This window comes from Eptatretus burgeri, chromosome 8, assembly GCF_056783735.1.
Source record: "Eptatretus burgeri isolate ZD-2024b chromosome 8, Ebu_testis_v1, whole genome shotgun sequence".
Classification (NCBI taxonomy): domain Eukaryota; kingdom Metazoa; phylum Chordata; class Myxini; order Myxiniformes; family Myxinidae; genus Eptatretus; species Eptatretus burgeri.
In genome coordinates, this window is record NC_140968.1 from 92,554,270 (window position 1) to 92,570,332 (window position 16,063).

General features: G+C 43.2%; 1 protein-coding gene and 1 long non-coding RNA gene across 4 annotated transcripts in view; both read right to left on the minus strand.

Moving 5' to 3' along the window:
• Window positions 1–4,117, minus strand: part of LOC147022280 (uncharacterized) — a 38,153-nt gene extending 34,036 nt beyond the window's left edge. The window contains exon 1 of one of the 2 annotated variants that reach the window (XR_015061167.1): window positions 3,714–4,117. This is a non-coding gene — a long non-coding RNA (uncharacterized LOC147022280). The remainder of the gene's footprint in view (window positions 1–3,713) is intronic. The other variant, XR_015061168.1, reaches the window with a different exon arrangement.
• Window positions 4,118–8,093: 3,976 nt separating this feature from the next.
• PRPSAP2 (phosphoribosyl pyrophosphate synthetase associated protein 2) overlaps window positions 8,094–16,063 on the minus strand; it is a 32,912-nt gene continuing 24,942 nt past the window's right edge. For both annotated transcript variants that reach the window (XM_085893006.1, XM_085893007.1), the window contains exon 10: window positions 8,094–8,992. In XM_085893006.1, coding sequence (XP_085749132.1) covers window positions 8,834–8,992 — 159 coding nt within the window. In that variant the 3' untranslated portion in view covers window positions 8,094–8,833. The remainder of the gene's footprint in view (window positions 8,993–16,063) is intronic.

Sequence of the window (16,063 nt, forward strand, 5' to 3'; positions counted from 1 at the left end):
ACCAAATGTACTTGGATCCTGGAAGATCGGCCAGGTCCACGAGACCGGGGAGGTCTTACCCACGTCCTCGTGACGCGATGGCGGGCAAGGCGCAATGTTCGCGCCGCTGCGCCCCGACTCCGTGCCCTGGCGTGGTCGGCGTCCTCTCCAGCGTGCTCCGCGCGAGCGGTCTTGTTGGCACCACGTCTAGGGTGGGGGAGGAACGGGGGCCCGCTCGGCACTATCTCAGCGCGAATGGGAGTGGGGGGGGGGAATCGCTGATGCTCAGGGAGAGGGATATGGCTGGCTGGCTTGGATCCCGCGAAGAGACGAGCGACCCCCACACCACAACCTCGTTGCCGACTTCCGTCTTCCCTGCAACTCCTCCGCAACTCCTCCGCAACTTCCCTGCAACTTCCCTGCAACTTCCCTGCAACTTCCCTGCAACTTCCTTGCAACTCCTCCGCAACTTCTCTCAGCTCAACTCCGAACTCAACTCACCACGCGAGTAACCTTGCACTCGCATCTTTATAGGTCTCAGGAGGAGCCTATATGCAAATATTCAGATCAAAACGCGATTGGAGGCGGGGCCACGCCACCCTCTGTTCAGCCATTGGTCGGGCAGAAAGGGGGCGTGAAGCATTCCTGATCCGAATTCTGCTCGTGGAGAATCCACGTTCATCGTGCTTGGAGGCGGGGCCATACAAACCGACGCTTGCCCATTGGATGGAGAAAAAGGGGCGTGAAGCCTTCTGGATCCGAATTCTCCCTAGGAAAGGCTGCCATTCGCGCTCACGACTCGATGCGTTTGGCACCGATCGCCAAACGGGTCCGAGACAGCCCGACGTTCAGTGTTCACAGGTGGTGCGGTTGGTAGTTGTGGTGGTCATGGTTGTTGTGTTGGTGGCATGGTTGGCGTTGTGGTTAAGGTGGTTGTTGTAATGGTGGTTGAGACGTGGTTGGTTCAAAATAACGACAGAAAAGAAAAACGGCTATCTCAAAGCGTCGCAGCCCAGATGAATCGCACATATTCCCTCTATACAACGGGTTTGGGCTAACGACACATGGACTTATCGATATATCTCACCTGAGGACTCTTTCTGGAGAAATGCGAATTTCCACAACCGTAACAATATCATGTCCTTTCGTTTATATGATTTTACCGTGTGGTGTAACCACATTAAATGCGTTATTGCCCTTCAATGTTGAAGGGTACACTGAAAGGGTCTTTGTCTCTACAGAGTCTCGAGTTTGCTTTAAGTGTTGCAAAATGTCCTACCCTTCCTCCCGCCCTTGGTTCACTGAAGCTTGTGGCGAGGTAGTTGTCGAGTTTGCTTTAAGTGTCGCAAAATGTCCTACCCTTCCTCCCGCCCTTGGTTCACTGAAGCTTGTGGCGAGGTAGTTGTCCTGAAACAACTTGCCTTTGCCTCATGGAAAGCAAACCCAACTGAGGGTAATCTCAGTTCCTTCCATAAAGCTCAGGACAAGTGTGTATCTACCCTCAGTAGTGCAAGAAAACAACATCTTTCTAATCTCAAGTCTGAACTTTCAAACCTTTCTCCCTCCTCAAAATCCTGGTGGCATGGAATCAAATCTGTTTCTGGTGAATGTCCCCCTCCATCCCCTCCCTTACCTCAAATGGCCACACTGCTGACACCGCACGTGAAAAGGCTGAATGCCTAAACTTGGTGTTTGCAGCTAAATCTTGTGTCCAAACCCATCACTTTCTCTACCCACCTTACCCAGTCGCACCCAACAGTTCCTGGACTCTGTGTCCTTTTCTCCTGACAAGGTGGAGAGCTTGCTGTCAAACCTCGACTCAGATTCTGCAACTGGTCCAGACGGCATCAGCCCACGTGGCCTAAAAACCTGCTCTGCTGTTCTTGCTCACCCTCTCTCTGTTCTATTCACCCTCTCATTTGCCCAAGGTCATCTGCCATCTGCTTGGAAATCAGCCAACATTACTGCCCTGCATAAAAAAGGTGCAAAAACAGATCCCTGCAACTACAGACCAAACAGCCTTCTGCCAATCATCAGCAAGTTTATGGAATCCATCATTGCTTCAGACATTAAATCCCTCCTCTTCTCCAATGGCTTGATTTCCGATCGACAATTTGGTTTCAGACCAGGTCACTCTACCCTGGTTATGCTGCTTCTAATCTCCCAACAATGGATGGTGGTCCTCAATGCCGGACATGAAATCAGGGCCATATCCCTAGACATATCGCGTGCTTTTGACATGGTCTGGCACCCTGCCCTACTCACCAAACTCTCTTCCCATGGTATCCAAGGCCATTTCCACTCATGGCTCGCAGACTTCCTCTCCTGTTGCAGTCACCGTGTGGCCCTAAAGGGAGTTCTTTAATCCCCTCTTCCTGTCCAAGCTGGAGTTCCTCAAGGCAGCGTTCCGGGCCCTGTTCTTTTTCTGGTTTTCATCAATGATCTCTCCGACTCTGGAAAATCCTCTTTATCTCTTTGCTGATGACTCCACCCTATGCCGTACCATCTGTCATCCCTCAGACCGGAATGCAGCAGCTTCTTCGCTCATTGCAGATCTGGGTAAAATCACAAACTGGTCCAACACATGGAACATGTCTTTCAATCCGGACAAATCTCACACTCTCACTATGTCTCTCCGAAAGGAACGTTTAGAACCCCCCCCCCCCCCCAATCCACTTTTTCCTCTCACTCTCTCACCGCAGGCTGGTCTGTGGTCTTTCTGTCTTCTACAGTGTCCTCTCCAGCCTCACCCCCCCCCCGCTCTCTCTGTGATTTGTCCCCATCACATTTCCGCAGGGCACTCAAGGTCCGCCAACAACCCGCTTCTGGTAAAACTACCAAAATCAGGAATCACTGCTCACCTTCACTCTTTAATACCTCTTTTTCCCCACCTTTGGAATAAACTTCCTCACTCTTTTGAATCCCATTCTTCCCTCCAGCCTCTAGGCCTTCAAAACAGCTGTTCCCCACCACCTCTTACCATCCCCCATCCAAATCCTCAATCTTTTCTTCCCCCGATAATCCACTCAAGCCTACCTCCTTCAAATTCCCTTCTTTCCTTCCTGAAAGTCCCTGTAATGTCCATCTTGTATTCCCCATGTTCCCCGCCCCATCTCTCTCCCTTCCACAGATCTCTTAATGTCTCTGTTCCCCACTGTTTTGTCCTTTCCACTCCCACTCCTCTTGTCTCATGCCTCCCTTGCTGCGCATTGTATGTTCGCTCTCACACGAGCCTCGACAAGGTATACAAAAAAAAGTGTGGCCAATATGGTCATTTAAAAGACTCCTGCCCAAATAGGTCCACGAGTCACAAGTCTAGCTGATGATATACACCAGGGTACTACTGAGATCACTGTTGATAATCTTAATCGTGTGTGTGCTGAGAGCCCCACTGGAGACATACAGAAAAACAGAAAAGGAACCTTCTCATCTTCCCCCAATCTCAATGAGCCAGACAATAAGGTCTTGGCTGGTCCCCCAACCTTCGCTCAAGTGGTTAGTATAGGAGCGCATGAACTTCATGAACCTTCATGAACATGGCCAGTTTGAACATTAATGGTGGACGCAGTCAGCTGCGTCAGTCGCAAACTGTGCAAGTAGCCAGGAAGGAAAAAAATGATATCCTCTTACTACAAGAGACTTGTGCCAGTCCAAACTGTATGGTTGATTTGCAGCAACAGCTGAATAGCACTTGGTTTTTAGATCCTCGTGGAGGATCTCTAAGTCTTACTCACGTTGTTGTTCTTGTGGACTTTTTTGTTTCACAGCCGACAGTTTTCATCGAAGCTTCCTGAAACTTGGCGTATACATGTAGAAATACCCTGCGCGGACAGTAACCATCTCCGATTTTGAAAATTCATCCTACAAAAAAAAGTTATGACATCAAAATATCTCCGCTAATGGAAATCGCCTAAAAAATTATCTCTGAAACTAGGCAAGCTTTTTGAATTGTATGTGGGAATCGAACAGGGCATTAGCAGAGATGAATTACCACACATATGATACATCACTATGACGTCATATCAATTTTATGACGCCATTCCTATTTTTTGACATTTTTTGTTTCACAACCCAAAGTTTTCATCGGATCTTCGTGAAACTTGCCATGTATATGCAGAAAGCCCACGCGCAGGCAGTAACCATCTCCGATTTTGGAAATTCTTCCGAGAAAAAAAGTTGATGTCATAATATCGCTACTAATGGAAATCGCCTATACCATTATCTCCGAAACTCGGCAAGCTGTTTGAATTTTGTTTGCGGGAATCAGGCCGGGCATTAGCACAGAGAATTTATCGCAAACCTGATACATCACAATGACGTCATATTCGTTTTTATGACGTCATCATTTAGAGATCGAGGATCTTAGCTCATTTGAGCTTGTTTAGTAATACAGATTCTGTGAGCGTGGGTATTGTTTTTTTGTTAGTACACGTTTGTCTGTCTCTCCCCCTATTTTTTAAAGAAATCATCCCAGGCTATCTCGCCTCTGTCGAGCTTGACTACAATCAGAAACGATTTGTTTTTGTTAATGTCTACGCTCCAAGTGACAGTACAGAAAGAGGAGCTTTTTTGTTTAATGATTCATTTCATTTCTTGCAACACATATCTTCTGATACCTTGTTGTGCCTAGCGGGGGACTTTAACTGTACTTTGAACCCAACTTTAGATCGGAACAGTGCAGACTGCAGAGCCACATTCAGCATCAAGTAGGCCTCTTTCCAATATTATATCATGTCATGATTTAATGATATATGGCGACAACACCCAAACCTACAACAATTCAGCTGATGTCGGGTTTTTACTAAATCATCTTTCACTTGCTCGACTTGATAAATTTTACATTCTGAACTCTGCTACCAATCTTGTGACGCATACAGATATTGTTCCTTCTGGTTTCTCTGACCATTCTTAAGTAAAACTGTTTTTCACTTCCTGGTTTTAAACACTGCACATTGTCTTGGTGTTTTAATACTTCCCTTCTGAGCAACCCTCTTTTCAAGTCATCCTTCAAGGTTTTTTGGGAGAGGGTTGTGTATTTCCAACACCAGTTTTTAAATCTGTCAATGGTGGGACTATGTCAAGGCACAAATCCGTGTCTTCTCTCAGCAATACAAAACGAATTGCTCTCAAAGTAAACAATTATGTATCAACGCCTTGAAATAAGAGATGCTTCAACTACAAGGAGGGGCTGAGGACCTCAGTGATGATAAAAGGTGTCAACTCCTCTATGAAAAGCAAACTCTGCTTAAAGAATTAGTTCAGAGTTCAAGATGGTATTAGTCAGGCTGAGAGTCAGTGGTTTACTGTCTGCAGACATGTGTTGTAAGGACTTTTCTTAAGTTTGAGAGGACAACCAAGGCGAGCCAGCAATTACTTAGTCTTTGGTCGAGTGATGGGCAAATTCTGTTTAACAATACAGAAATTGTCCACTTTGTTCAAGCGTATTTCGAGAGTGTGTTTTCCCTTCAATCTAATGATATGCCTGCAATGCATAATATTGCAACTAATTTACCACAGATAGATAAGCATCAGCAACATTTCTTGCATGAAAACATTAGTCTTTGTGAACTTAAAAGTGTGCTGGATGGCCTTGTTGACCATAAGGCTCCTGGCTTTGATGGGTTGCCAGCTGAGTTTTATAAAACTTTCTGGGATTTGCTTGGCCCTACTTTGCTCTGTTTTTTTATACAGCCTCCAGGACGGCTTATTACCCCTTAGTTGTCGACGTGAAGTTGTTTGCCTTATCCCTAAGAGGGATCTGCAACTGATACAGAACTGCCGCCCAATATCCCTTCTCTGTGTAGATTATAAGATTTTTGCTAAAGCACTTGCTAACCGTGTGAAGGCTGTTTTAAGCACGGTTATACATCAGGATCAATCGTATTGTGTTATGCACAGATCTATGCATGACAACATTTGTTTGGTACGAGACTTGTGGGATGTGTGTGAAATCCAGCAACAATATACTGGTCTCTTTTTTATTGATCAGGAAAAGGCTTTTGACTCTGTTAATCATGAATATTTGTTTTACATTTTAAAACAATTTGGTTTTGGGTCATCTTTTATTTCTTGTGTAACTTTATTATATAATCACAATTTTAGCTCGATTAAAGTCAACGATGATCTCTGTTTACCTTTGCGGATTGGGAGGGGAATTCGGCAAGGTTGTCCCTTATCTGGAATCTTGTACTCTCTTTGCATTGAGCCCTTTCTGATTCGTTTACGATCCTCTCTTGTGGGATTTCCAGTGACTCCATCAGAAGAGCCCATTATTGTTTCGGCTTATGCTGACGATGTGTATCGCTGTTCACAACAATGATATTACGATGTTGTTTGAGTGTCTACATGTCTATTCTCAAGCATGAACAACACAAATCAATTGGTCTAAATGTAAAGCAGTTTGGGTCGGCTGTACACCACCTTCTGGCCTTCCAACTCTACGGATGAGTTTGACATGGGCAAAAGGTGGAAAGTACTTTGGTGTTTATCTTGCTACCCCTGGCTTTGTCAAAAGGAATTGGAATGGTTTGCTCCACAGAAATAACAAGCTGAATAGATGGAGAGGCATTCTGTCTACTTTGTCTTACAGATGTTGTGCCTTGGTCATTAACAACCTAGTTGCCCCTCTGCTATGGCATAAAATGATTGTCCTGCAGCCACCTGTAACGTTGGTGTCATTGATCCAAAAATGTTTGCTTGACTTCTTCTGGGATGGCAAACATTGGCTTAAACCAGAGACGATTTGCCTTCTACTGGAGGAAGGGGGTCATGGACTTCTGGACATTCTTTGTCGGGTGATGGCCTTCCGTATCTCTAGTGCTTGTCGTTTTATATTTCTTGAGGCCTTGCCCTGGAAATCCACTACGAGCCATATATTGAAACAAGCCGGCATGCTGGGCTACAACCGTGAACTTTTTTTTCATGGAACTGCAACATGTTGATGCACTGTTGCTACCTGACTTCTACCTAGATGTCCTGCATGCCTGGAAGTTCATCTCAACAACTCGGCAAATGGAGACATATAACAGCAAAGGTTCCTTCAAGAACCCCTGTTTTACAATGCTCTCTTTCCTGAAATTCCTCGCTCACGCACCTTCATGCAGCATTTTTGGGGTGTTCGTGTGAGCACAACTTGGGACCTTTGTGATTGCAATAGGAACAGCTGGTTCTCTGCAGGATATATTCAAGAAAAAACTAGTATCAGATCTTTGAGTGTAGCCCAGGTACTAGAGGAAGTCCTGCAAGTTTTTAGGCACCTTGGCCTGAGCTTCACTGCTGACTTTGGTGATAACCATACAACACCAGATATGTGCTTGCTGTAACTTGCCAGATAATAACTCACAATATCTATTTTGCTTTCCTCATCACCACTCTCCAGCAAAGACAAAAAAAGACTGTACCGTGTGCCTTTCAATTAGTTTTCCCTCATTATGGCCTGCTTCATTTGGGGCTCGATGGAAAGAAAAACTGCCTTCTGGGCTTCCCTCCCATCCACAATGGTCGGTGATGTACATTTCACCAATTGTTAAAAGGACTGGTGATATTGCCTGGAGACTCGCCCATATGGTGTTGCCTTCCAATGTACTACTACATCTGTTTGATGAAACTAACACAGAGGCATGTCCTTTCTGCATGCTCTCTGAAGACCTTTTCCACACATATGTAGATTGTGCAAGACTGATGTCTCTTTTTGAGTTATCACTGCTCTTACATAGGATGAACTTTTCTTTTTGTGTGTGTTTTTGGAATATCACGTGGTTGCAAAAAGAGCTCAGAGATTGCTCTTGTCAATTTCTTGATTTCCATTGCAAAACTGGCAATCTACAAGATAAGAAAAGCAAAGCTCTTTGCAAATGATGACATTTTATGTGATGTAGTTGCCTGGCTCTTGTCATGGCTAGGCTACGTATGGAATTATTTTTTTGTCAAATGAAAGATGATTTGCAAACCTTTGCGCAAAAATGGTGTGTAAAAGGGAGGTTTTTGTAAAGTTGATGTTGGTGTTCTGAGTTTTTTATTTTTGTGTCAAAGATGGGGGTATTTTTTTCTCTTGGGTGTTATTTGGTTGCACATGTTTGGAACTTTAGGCATTTTGTGGTTATTTGTACAACGTGTGCGATTTTATTACTTTTATTAATAAAAGTGATTCAAAAGTCAAAGTCTCTCCCTCTCCCTCCCCAATGATGTACAACTACACAAATGTGAGAAACACAGAACCGAACAACACTCCACAAAATGGAGATAATAAACGATTATCAAGTTGCTTTGCCTGTTTTATCACACATGCACACACAAAAAAAAAACACCACAAATTGCAGGATGCACTGAAGATTTGCAAATGAAAAATGATTTTGATCAAAACATGGGCAGCAATCAATGTTTATAAGTCAACACTTACTCAAATGTCTCGACAAGACCTACAATGTTAATAGGATTCCATTTCACACCATATCCTCTCAACAACCTGAGATATATTCAGTGGTCGCGTCAGTTCATCCATCCAAATACCATCCGGGCCAACCGCAGCCTCACCTTGAAATAGTGGATTAAAAATAAAAAATAAATGCCAATATCTATATGTCTACTTTCAACAAGAATGAAAAGTATTAAACAAATGAAAACCCTGGCAATATCAAATGAATAAAAAAATCCTTTCATGGGAAGGAAATTTAATCCCACCTTGCTTCAAATGATTTGAAAACATACAAAAATGCTTCAACAATACAACACATTCAACATTGTTTTTCTTTCTGAACCTCAAAGGACATCTTTGTTTTATATCTTTTTTTTTTCTGCTCCCCTTTACGAAAGCTTTGCGACCGCCCTCTATCGGCTGAGCGGACGCCCCGTCTGTCTAATCGTCGACTCCAATGTTGCGAAACAAGTAAGACATGGACTCCCCGTTGTGAATGCGCCGGATGGCTTCTGCCAGGATGCTGCTGATGTCCACAGTCTTTATCTTGTGGCACTGCAGTTTCTGCACCTCATGTGGAATGGTACTCGTTACCACCACCTGCGGCACAAGCGAATCCGGCACGATGGCCAGAAAGGGCTGTTAGTCAATCGTTGATCGGTATGGAAATGAAGCATGTTGGGAGAGTCATGAGCAGCACAGTTACATCCAAAAATACATTCATTCACCGATCCCGGAACATTCGGATAATTCCTTGACATGCAAAATGAGCAAGAGAGCTCATTTTAACGTTTTGGTCAGACATAATAGCCTTCATCAGGAATGGTCCGAACTGGGTTGGCAGGACGGCTAAGACGGACGCACACTCACTTATAAACTGTCGGCCTAGGTTTGAATCCCGACACAGCTATAAACTGGAATCCTGGTGTCTCACAATTGGTGATTCATCAACGCGTGTCGTCCATCGGATGGATGTTAAACTGGGTGTCCCGTCTGACTGCATTAGTTGTTGGACGTTAAAGACCCTACGTTGTCCTTCGCGAAGAATAGGCGAGCCAATACCGGCACCATGAATAAATTCGAAATTCCTGCCCTGACCTTTGCTGAACGTCAGACCTTTGCCGGCCAGATTGTGATAGACTTGGACTAAAGGCACTTGCCAGTCAACTCCACCAGAACGTGGGAATAATTGTGGCCATTGGAGAAGAAGAATGGACAGGACATACTGTGATCATTATAATTAGCAATAGAGCAGATGGGATTTGAAGTTGCGGTACAAAACATCTTCACATTACAAAGATTTAACAGAAACCAGACGACCCGTGAACCAATTGGGTTCCCGTTGTGACAGCAGTTTATAAAAAAAAATCATAAAAAAAAAAGAGAGCTCCAGTGAACTATACAGCTGAGGTTGTTTGCATTGATCAAATAATCCCGAAGAGTACTTGACTGAATCGAGAATTGATTTTTTAATATTTTTTTCGTTGCCCGATTTGAACGAAACTTGATATTGTGCATCAACGTGAAGAGAAAAACAAAACGGAGAAAAGAAAGTCGAAGAACTTAATGTGCGTAATCTTCTAAACACAATTTTATTTATTAATGAACACGGAAGTATGAGATCAAAATGGCGGTTTATTTTATGCTTAAATATAAAGCGTTCTTTGTCTATACTAAATGTTTGAGATTTTAAAATAAATCATTTAAAGAAAAAAAAGATAGTTCCAGCGAACTATACCGCTGAGGTTGTTTGTATTGATCAAATTCTCCCGAAGAGTATTTAACTGAATCGGGAATTGATTTTTTAAAGAATTTTTTCATTGCCCGATTTGAACGTAACTTGATAATGCACACCACAGGAGAATGGTGAGTAAGGTGGGCCGAATATTTTCGTGATATCATGTACCGTTTTGGCTGTATTTCAGGAAAATACATAAAAGATGAGTTTTAGTAATATATAGATAGATAGCTTTTGAACGTAACCCTTGCCAGAGGTGCTCTTCCATCTGCTTGGAAATCTGCTAACATCGCTGCATTGCATAAAAAAGTACAAAAACTATCCCTTTAACTCCAGACCTATTAACTAACTTATCATCAGCAAGGTAATGGAATCCATCATCAGTCGTGCAGTTGATATGAAATCCTTACTTTTCTTCAAAAGCCTCATCTCAGATCAGCAATTCACATTGAGACCAGGACACCCTGCTACTACCCTCCAACCAATGGATGGGGGCCTTCCATATCAGAAATGAGAGCAGGACTGTCTCTCTAGACAAATCTTGAGGTTTTGAAACAGACTGACATCCCACGATGCTCTCCAAACTCTCTGCCTATGCCTTGGTATCCAAGGCCAATTCCACACATGGCTTACTGACTTCCTTTATTCTCATTGCCAATGTGCGGCTCTCAACAGAATGCTTTCATCTCCTCTCCCTATCAAGGCTGGAGTGCCCCAAAGCAGTGTTCTGGGCCTAGTTCTATTTCTAATATTCATCAATAATCTCTCTAACTCTGGAAAATTATCTTCATCCATTTGCTGATGACTCCACCTTCTGCTGTAACATCCCTCATCCTTCAGAGACAAGCAGCAGCCTCTTCCTCTCTTCAGACTTTGAAAAAAAAATCACAAGCTGGTCAAACACTTGGAATGCGTCTTTCAATCCTGACAAATCTCATTATCTCTGTCCAAACGGGCTGCAAAAAACCACCCTCCCCCCCCACCAATACACTTTCTTGACAATCCTAGGAAGTTCAGTCATTCAAACTCTTGGGTCTCATGCTCCATCGTGCAAAGTCGCAAGGCCTTCATCCACAGCTTGATGGAGTACTGCTCACCCCTTTACGCTGGCTCCCTTGCCTCACATTTTACTCGGCTTGATGCTGTGGAAACCAAGGCCTTGAAGATTATTGGAATCTCCTGCAATGAAGCCGAGTCTACGGGCCTATCACATTGCCACAGCAGACAGGTCAGTGGTCTCTTTTTTTTTCTAATTGCCTCCATTCTGGTCTTGCAATTGCACCCTCTCGACACCCCCCCTCCCTCTCCCCTCAGTTTTCTGCCCGGCTCACACGGTCCACCATCATACTCATTCCAGTGGAACTCCCAAAATCCAGAATCACTGCTCATCTCCACCACTCATTTGTTTCTCTTTTTGCCAACCTGTGGAACTACTACTACAATGGTCTCATATATTCCAACCTTATTGTGGGGTCTGCGGGGTAAAATTTTGGGCCCAAGCCTTTCACGAACTGGCTGGCCAGGCCTAATACTCAAACGGAGCTGGTTTGAACAGCAATTTGTAATTATGTTTCGGGTGTCGGTGATAACTCACCTACTCCACGGAAAACACCAGGGGATCATTAAAATGCACCAATGACCAGTGCTGACGGACGAGTCCTCAGTTTTTATCACCATTTGGAGGGACAATGCATCCCCTGCATGCCAAACACTAGGGTGACCGTTTGTAGCTGGATCGAGATTCAAACTTAAGCAAGACAGCTCAAAGTTAAACGTACTACCTCTGTACCACCATTGGACATTTGACCACCTGTCAAGTTTTTCCAATTTCTTTTCAAAGTGTTCAGTTGAACACACCAGTCAAATGTACACCAGACTGACAGGAAGGCCTAGATATTCACACACTCACCTCTAAGCTATGTAGCCTGGGTATGAATCCCGACCCAGCTATAAATTGGTATCACAGTGTTTCACAGGCAGGATGAATCATCAACATACGTGTTATCCCTCGGATGGACATTAAACAGGCACCCCATCTGCGGACGTTAAAGATCCCACTGTGTCTTTCGCGAAGAGTAGGCGAGATCACCAGCACCATGAACAAATTACAAACTCACACCCTAATCAGCAGAGGGTGTTGCATCAACGGTACAACTCCACCATCAGCCAATAATGCTATCTCCCCCTCCCCCTCCAGCCTTGTGCTGCATACAAACAAAGAAGTGCACACCGGAATGTTAACCCTTTGAACCCTGAGCTCAATGGAATTTCGGCTCTCCCACCCTGGGTGCCCTGGAGGAAACTCTGGCCACTCGGGTACATGGAGGTTTGACTAGGGGCTTGTAGACCAGCCGCTCGGGTATATGGAGTATATGGAGTATATGGGTATATGGAGGCTTGAATAGTGGCTGGTAAAATGGCCGCTAGGGTTCACGGGGTTAAGACCATGGACAATATGCAGGTTTTTGAATAGGATGCATTGCAGGGATGTGGAAAGCAACCTTTCATGTGTCACTTGGCACATCTACTCATTACACCATCACTACTGTTCAACCAGTGTGTGAAACAAAGTGAGGTGACCATCTGATTGTTCAGAGGTCCTGCAATGCAATGAAGGTACTCTGTTAAAGTGCCTGCACTTCAACAGCCATCTAAGCTGCACATCACTTGAACATAATGAAGTCGGTTATCAAAATGGAGTCGCTGTGTCAGCAGCAGGAAAACCAGTTCATCTCCCAGCTGGATAAATAACCACCACATGATGGTCTGCTTCCACCTGATGCCCTTCAGCTTGCAGATATCAAAGTGCTTCCACAACTAATTAGATTCATAGACCCATCATTCATCAAAAATGCTCGAGAGAAAAAGTTACGGCATGCACAATTCCATTAAAACAAGGCAACGACTGGAATTATCTGATCCAAAAGGAGTGAGGGCCAGAGCTCAAGCAATCACAGATAAACGATTGCCTTCGAAGGTGGACGGGTGTAGCTATCATAGGACAAAAACAACAATGTCCACATGCTGGGTCTTGTACCGTAAATTAGGATAGAAAATTGTCATGACATGGACATCAGTTTGGAAGACATTTTACAGATAGATGTTTGTAAATATAACAAGTCTGAAGATGACGATATTTGATGAAGATTGTTTCAGAAGTCAAGGATGAGAAAATGTGATAATGTTTGACCAAGTTATAAAAATGATCAACATGATGTGGTACGAGTGACAGGTTATTAGCTGCAAAATGTCGAAAACCCGGTTTCGTTCAACAACTTTCAAAATTTGACCTTTGCATAACCTTTAAATGTCACAAAACAATGTTGTGGACATTAAAATAAACCAATGTCACCCTGACCCGTATCTTGCCAAAAGGTGACCACGTGTGACTTATTTAAGGTCACACTGAGGTGAACAGAGCTGCTATCCACCAGGAGCGACTCCTTGAGGAATATCTGCCTACGAGAGATTCCGATGAGAATCGTTCTACAGAGTAACCATGAAAAATATGCTTTTGCCTCATAACGTCACCAAATGACGTCATAATGTCTCAAGCTTGACATATCCAGAAAGCACTCATCGAGGTGTTCAATTTGAGGGACTACACGATATGGTTCCTAAAACTTGAAAATTTGACCTTGGGGTCAAATATGTTTGACCTGAGGCGCTAACCATGAAGGTCAAGGCCAATTGCCACCAAAAATAAATCAGCTGAGTGCCAGACCATGAACTATATTCCCATGAAGTTTGAAGACGATCCGATCAAAATTACTCAAAAAAATAAGGGTTTCGTCGACTCCCCTGATTTGCGACAAAGTGACCTTGACCTTCAACATTTTATGCACTGAAAGGGACCTCTATAGGCCTCTGCGAAGTTACAAAAATTTCCAATGATAACTGTGCTCTGCAGAATTTTTTATTCGTGATTACAGACAAACAAACAAACAAAAAATAAAAAAACATACAAGCTGACTAACATATCTTGCAAAAACTTCGTTTTGGCAAGATAAAAAAAAAAAAAAAAAAAAAAAAAAAAAAAAACTTTCCACGCTGACTAACATATCATGCAAAAACTTCGTTTTGGCAAGATAATAAGGAAACAGGATACGTGCTATAGCTTATTGGAGTTAGTTCATCGAAGAAGGTAGAAAACCCGGTTCGATTACCACAACTTTGAAAATTTGACCTTTAAAGGTCAAAGGTCAAGGATTATGACCTTTGGTGCAAAACTTCCTCTGGAACATTCCAGGAACAATATAAAGTCATATAGGCTATATGGCATTTCGCACTCATCGGATTATCCATACTTTGATGAAATCAGCGAAAAACAAACTTGAAGGGGAAGCCACGGGCAAGGTGTTTGAGATAGAGCAAAATGGTTTCAAGATTTTAGGTGGGGAATGACCTCAAGATTATGCATAAAAAATATTGTCATCCTCGCTCTCAAAGTTTGGGCGGTCGTTTGATTTTTATGTCAAAATTCACAATTTTCTAAGTTCGTGAGCTTGTGACGAAAATGAAAAATCGGGCTCTGTGGGGCTATGCAGGTGCCATTGGGCTAACCAAATACCGAAACCCCTGCCAGATTCGACAAACCCCCTAGGAGAAGATGAAAATTGAAATCGGCTACCCCCTAAAAACACAATTCGCAATTTTCTAAGTTCGTGACCTTGTGGCCTTGACCTTAGGACGAAAACGAAAAATCGAGCACTGTGGGGCTATGCAGGTGTCAATGGGCTAACCAAATACCGAAACTACTGCCAGATTCGACAAACCCCTCGGAGAAGAAAATTTTTTTTATGTCAAAAGTCGCAATTTTCTAAGTTAGTGACCTTGTGACGAAAATGAAAAATCGAGCTCTGTGGGGCTATGCAGGTGCCATTGGGCTAACCAAATACCGAAACCCCTGTCGGATTCGACAAACCCCCACATACTAGGAGAAGATGCAAATTGAAATCGGCTACCCCCTAAAAACACGTTTTTTGGGCGTGGCTCCACCCATAATGGGCGCACCACGCCCATTTTCAGGAAAACAACGAGATTATGATATAAACCTCCCACCAAAATTGTCAGGATCGGATCAAAACTCACGGAGATATGCTCGGAACAGACAGACAGACAGACAGACAACAATACCGAATATAGTGGTCACTTATTTTTTTCGTGAAAATATTTTTTGTGAACCAATGAAAGCTCTACAATTACACCATGTGATACAATAAACATACTCGGTATTACTGCAACATCAAGTTTGTCCTGGAATCCACACATTACACAAATAGCTAGGTCTGCCTCGAAGAAATTAGGAGTCCTGTTCAGATGTCGAAGATTCAAAAAATTCGAAGAAGATTCGAATAAAACATTCTGTCCCAGAATTTCTCCCCTCCCATTTCACAGATAATATGATGATGGGCAGTTCCTCCATCACAATCACACAGTTGCATCCCCAACAGCAGACTTTAAAAAGATCAAAAGAGGTTTAATTTGGAGACCAAGCCATTTAAATCAGGCTCACAGTTTGTTTCCACAAGGATACAAAGATAGATATACAATGTCTTCATAAATTATTCACAGCCCTCACCTTTGTCACATTTTGGTGTGTTACAGCCTGAATTTAAAATGAATTAAATTTCAAATTTTTTGTCACCGATCTACACAAAATACCACATTAATGACAAAGTGAAAATATGTTTTTTGAAATATTTACAAATTAATTAAAAATGAAGCTGAAATATCTTGTCATTAAGTATTCAACCCCCTGAGTCAATACTTTGTAGAAGCGCCTTTGGCAGTGATTACAGCTTCGAGTATTCTTGGGTATGTCTATCAGCTTTGCACATCTGGATTTGGGGATTTTCTCCCATTCTTCCTTACAGATTTGCTCAAGCTCTGTCAAGTTGGATGGGGAGTGTAGGTGAACAACAATCGTCAAG